This window comes from Drosophila willistoni (assembly GCF_018902025.1).
Source record: "Drosophila willistoni isolate 14030-0811.24 chromosome XR unlocalized genomic scaffold, UCI_dwil_1.1 Seg143, whole genome shotgun sequence".
Lineage (NCBI taxonomy): Eukaryota > Metazoa > Arthropoda > Insecta > Diptera > Drosophilidae > Drosophila > Drosophila willistoni.
Window position 1 is genome coordinate 3,371,530 of NW_025814056.1, and position 6,000 is coordinate 3,377,529.

At 34.8% G+C, this 6,000-nt stretch overlaps 1 protein-coding gene across 1 annotated transcript; it reads left to right on the forward strand.

The window, feature by feature from the left end:
- The first annotated feature begins 3,932 nt into the window (after positions 1-3,932).
- Positions 3,933-5,025, forward strand: LOC6645575 (cell death protein rpr). The gene has a single exon (XM_023177471.2). It carries the CDS (start codon positions 4,411-4,413, stop codon positions 4,621-4,623), a length of 213 nt encoding a protein of 70 aa, XP_023033239.1. The 5' UTR covers positions 3,933-4,410; the 3' UTR covers positions 4,624-5,025.
- The last annotated feature ends 975 nt before the right edge of the window (positions 5,026-6,000 follow it).

The window sequence follows — 6,000 nt, forward strand, 5'->3', positions numbered from 1 at the left end:
ATAGTATATATAGATATATGTAGGTGTAGGCTATATAGTACACATGTTTGAGGCAGTCCCAGACATCCACAAAAAAAAAAAACAAAAAAAAAAACGAAATAAAAACCAAATATCCCATTCTACGTCACCGAGCCAAGAAAGACAAAGAAAACTGATGAAATATTGTTACATTTTTGGTTTTTGGCATGAAGCGCGGGTAAAGGGGAAATAATTTTCGCTGGAAAGTTTTTTACACGTTCTCCCCCTCGCCCCGCCCATGTGAAAGTCATTGATGAGAATATTATTGGGAAACTTCCGGATGATGATCCACACCCGATTCTCGCTTTGACACAATTCTCAGGGAATTAAATGTATGTGTGTGTGAGATATCCTCATGCTTTTTTTTATTTCCTTGTATGTGGGTCATTTAACATGCAGATTAAAAACTCAATCAAAAGCTAATTTGACAAATTCAATAACCACCAAAAAACTACAAAACAGAAATTGAAACTTTATGATTTCGATTTCCAAGCAATTAGCTATGCAAATTGATTGCCATAATATATAAAATATGGGTGGAAAAGCATCCCTAAAAACAACAACAACAAAACAGTGTTGACACAGAACCGAAAGAAATATATAATAATTACCCGCATAAGGAACAACTATCATGTAATCCTTTAAGAAACACACAATTCCCAAGATTTCAATCATCAATTTATGCCTGATTGGATTCAATCAGTTCTTACAATCTCAATTCTTCTTCTTTTTGTTGTTGTTGCTAAGAAATAAGGTAAATTCAACTAATTGCCGTAAATTGTGCCGACGCAACTCTCAACTCTATTGAGGAGTTTAGCCATATTCTTTAACATTTTGACTCCACCCCAAAGACGTTTACGATGATTCATGAAGGGCAACCAAAAAAAAAGGTAGCCCTATCCCATTTAGGAAAAGAAAAAGAAAAAAACAACAGCCGAAGCATAGCTCCGCCCCACAAATACAGCGTACAAGTAGCCAAAAAAAAAATAAAGTCAAAAGAAGAATAAAACAAAACCCAACTCCAAGCTAAAAACCAAGCGAACCAAGCCAATCCAATCCCAGTCCCAGTCGCAATCATCGTGAGGCAAAGTGAAAGAGAAAATATATACGTATATATTTTTGCTTTCTGGAGTATAAAATGTTGTTAGGAAATAAGCCACGCCTTTTGAATTTATGTTGCCCCATTTGCCACCAACCAGCCAGCCAGCCAGCAAGCCACATACAGCTCGCGGCGAACCCGGAAAAGGCAAAAGAACGAGAAGCAATGTGAAGAGGAGAGAAGTGTACAATAAAACCAAAAAAACAAAAAACACAAAAACCAAACTATGAAACGTTGTGCAAGTGGGTAGGAAAATGTATATGGCATAGTACAAGAGTGAATAGCATAGAGACACATTCAGGCAAGAAGCAGCAGCTAGCAGCACTAGTTGTTGTAACACAATAGACCTCAATAGACGATGACAGAAGAGGAATATATATATATACAAGTCGCAAGGAAAATCAACCCCTAAGTGGGAAAAAGCTTTGTCGTAATATTTTTTGAGAATGAGAATGAGGAATGAAGAAGCAGCTTGCCACTTGCCACTTGAGACGCCAGACAGAAAACTGGCAAACAAAAAGAAGTGTAGAACTCGAGTTACTACTCCTCGACAGGATTGTGGGTGGAGTCATAGAATCGATCTCGAGATCCAACTGATGATTATACTGCAATCAAAAGTGTTATAAAGAAATAATAGTCAAATAATATCAAATAGCGAGATACTTTACAATAAGACAGCAACACTAAACTAACACTTAATTAATATGATTTAAAAATTAACATTGGACTAATGTAAAGAGATCATTAAAGTCATTTTGCAGGATGTTTTTCGTTTTTCAGTATTCTCCGTATTCTATTATTTATTTTTATAGTTAAACAGACATAACAAGCGATGTTTACCTCCTACATATTATTATTATTATTATTATTATGAACGAATGCGATTAAAAAATTAAAATATTTCAATCTAAAAATATTCATATTAAGAATAATAAAGGAGATTTGTCCAACATATGTACGAATATTCAAATTAAGTGGCGATGTAACAAAGATTCCTTGAATTCATCAAGGATTCATTTATCTTATATTGCGTTATACGTTTTATTTTGTGCCTTGGGTAGTCTAAAACTCTTTTTTAAACTGCCAAGACGATTATAAAATATATTTCAACATTCATAATTATTATTGGAATTGTGAACAAAAACTTTAGTATTTCTAATGGATTGAGTGGATTATATACTTATGGGATCTAAATTTACATTATGACTTTTAAACTTTGTTTAATCTAAAATTCTTTTTCTAACTGCTAAGCTATATTTATATATACACAATTACTTTGATGATTGCAATAAAAAACCGCAACAAATATACATTAAAGATTCATCAAGTAAACTGCTAAGACCTATGTATGTACATATATGACATATACATCTACAAAATTTGCCACAAATACAAATGTAATACATTTGTTTAGCAGAGAAACGCATTTGGCACATTTAAATAAACTAAATATAATTATTTTAATATTAAGTTTTCACACAACTGTTTTAATTGTTGGCTCTGACTTCATAAGAATTTATGTGTATATACTTTGATAAGCGACTAAAAACTTATACATATTATATGATGTATATATTTTTTTTTTTTTTTGTATATTTTATATACATATACATATACTATAATGCGGATCCCTGATATTTGATTATTTAAAAATGTCTTTACCCTTTTGATATAATGGGATAAAAAAGTTGCCTAACAAGAAGAGGAAAGTAGGAAATAATTTTTTAACTCAAAATATTACAAGTGTTAAATAATTGCCCAGAGATTAACAGAAAAGGGGAACAAAATAAACAACGGCAAAACACAAAAAAATTATTAATGAGCATTCCTTAATAACAATAATTTCCGACTGGTTACGCTCTAATGGGAATTCAGTTGAAATCTGAACGCGAATAAAAAGAATCTGGCAAAGATGAGCTATAGTCATTGTTCCATATACATATGTATATAGGTAATTTATGAGATATTGTCATAACTAGGTGATATAGCCACCAAGTTGTCGGAAAAAGAACAATATTTGATGATAAAGAAAGCTAATGGCGGGAGGGACAGACAGACAGGGAGGTAGGTGGGTGGGTAGGCCTGGCCGATGGGGCTCGACTCGTCGTCAACTTTGCCCACTTGCCCATATTTCAAGTGTCACCTGTTTCTACTAGAGATTCTTCTCCTTTGATTTGTTTCATTCGTCGTCGTTTCGTCTCATCCTGTCACATTGCGTATACGTATTCGTTTCGTATTCGGTTTCGTTCTGTCATGCCCTGACAATTTAATACAATTAATATGCTAACTGTACTTCTCGCGCCGCAACCATTAATACAGTTACAACAAAAGGCTGAGTGTCTCGAACCTGGCGGCTGGCAACAGGCGTGCAAGGTGGCTGCCCCGCCCACGCCCAAGCAGCAGAGGCAGCAGCAGCGACGCGTTAGCGGTAAAGGCGTTAACGCGGCGGGCCTGGCAACAATATTTCTACATAATAACATTTTTACGAATGAGACGATGTCAACAAAAATACCAAAACAACACGAAAAAATGTTTTTGTTTTTTTCGGGTTCTCGGCCAGAGAGGGAGTGCTAGAAAGAGAGACTGCGAGAGAGTGACAGAGAGGGAGAAGCGTATGGAGAGAGACAGAGAGAGAGAGGCCTATCTGCAGGCTATTGAATGAGACAAATGAGAGCAGAGAACCAGAAGCAAAAACCACCCATACCGCAAAGGAACGACAATTGAGACACACACACGGAGAGAGATAGAGAGAGAAAGAGAGAGCCTCGTATAAAAGTCGAGATACATTGCTCTGGGCATTCAGTTTGAACCAAGCTAGCGAAGCGTGTGGACGTCTATACTAAAAGAGAACGAAGCGCACACAGAACAGAACAGAGAAATATCCCCCCCAAAAAAAAAAAAAAACATAACAAAGTGAACGAACTTCTTCTTCTTACTGACGACGACGACGAGATTTTGATTTCATTTTTTTTCATCATCATCAACAACAACATCTTTGTGTGACGTACATTAAACAAAGAAGAAATTCTGTTAACATATTCATTATTGTAAATGAAATATCCAACTTGGCGGCGCAAAGAGAAAGTCGTCGAGTCATCATCAACAATAACAACGAAATCATCGCCCAACCATCGAAGGCATTGACGATTGCGAACAATTGTGCAATTGTGTGTGAGGCTAAGAAAAGTGGAGACAAAGAACAAGTTTTCTTAACCCATCCCTCCCACTCCTGCCCCAGCCACCGATCCGAACCAACACATTGATCGGGAGCATCCTCAACAACAACAACAACAATGGCTGTGGCCTTCTATATCCCAGATCAGGCAACGCTCCTGCGTAAAGCCGAACAACAGGAGCAACAAATCCTACGACTACGTGAATCTCAATGGCGTTTCCTGGCCACCATAGTGTTGGAAACATTGCGTCAATTGGTGGACACAACGGCAAGTCAATGTTTGCCGCGTTCCGGACGCAAATGCAGCAAATGGCGTAAACCATCACAATAAAGCCGAAAATCTAAAAAACAACAAACAAATCCCGGCGATAACTGAGTAAACAACTAAAACTAACTGGCAACTAAAACCACTACAACAACTAAATAATCATCAAGTCGAAAAATAAAACTACTGCTTGAATATGGAACAAGTACAAAACCAACTAAAACACACAATCTTAACCATCAGCTGATCCAATCTGATTCGAAAACTCCCATGAGTCAACACCGACGGCAAATGACAAGGCAGCAGCAGCAGCACTTTACTTCGTTTTTATTTGATTTGATTTTCATGAATTCAACTTGGTAAAATTTCCCCCACACACATTTACACATTTAATTTTTTTTTTAAGTTTACTCATCAAAGCGATTGTGATAATGGTTTTGTTTCTACACAAAAAAAAAAAAAAAAAAAAAAAAAACAACAAGTCATAAGCAAAGGAAAACTAAAACACACACAAACACATACAACATTTTGGAAAACTAGTATTAAATTTAATTCATTTCATCGAAAATTATCCGAAATACAAAAATGTAATAGTTTGTAAGCAAAAAACACACTTTGTAAGAAGAATTTTTCTCAGCTTTTTTTTTTTTTTAAATATTATTTTTAAGAAAATTTTTGTAAAAGCTAAAAAAATGATGATATTGAAAGTATTATACTTATATATATTTATATATATGTATATGATATGATATGATATAAAAGATAAACGTTTGCTGAAAATTGCATCAATTTTTTGTCAAACAAAAAGTCAATAAAGAAAAAAGGAAACGAAAAAATAATTAATTTCATACAAAGAGTTTTCATTGATAACACAAAAAAAATGGGCATATATCTTTTTTTGTATGATTTCCTATAGATCGAAAGACAGCAACAAATGCAAACAAAAAGATGAATAAATGGCAATTTCATATACATTCGAATGTATTTATTTTCCGGAAAAACACGACTACCTGCAATCAAATTAAGCAAACCAATTTCAACAAGAAGCCAAATCAATTTACGTCTTTTCCTAGACATGTGGTACTTTATGCGGGTTTAGCTCAAGCGCCGACGGCACTCAAGGGGCAAGCGTTTAGGCCACGTTTAAACTCTCAATTGGGTCATCTTAACAGAAATTAAGTTAATTATAGAAACATTGAACATTGAATGATCTGTGATGATCTTCTAAGCAAAGTTTATACATTTGTTAACAACTATTCAATTCGCTCACAATTTATTTGAATTCCTTTTCCAAATCAATCTTTAGTAGAAGAATTATTAAAGAGTTTATATGAACTACATTGATACATATCATGTATCACTGACAATATAAAAAAAAATGGATACCAAATTTCCCTTAATGAGCTATGCGGAAAGGAAGATCCAGTGGGTGACATCGCTTTA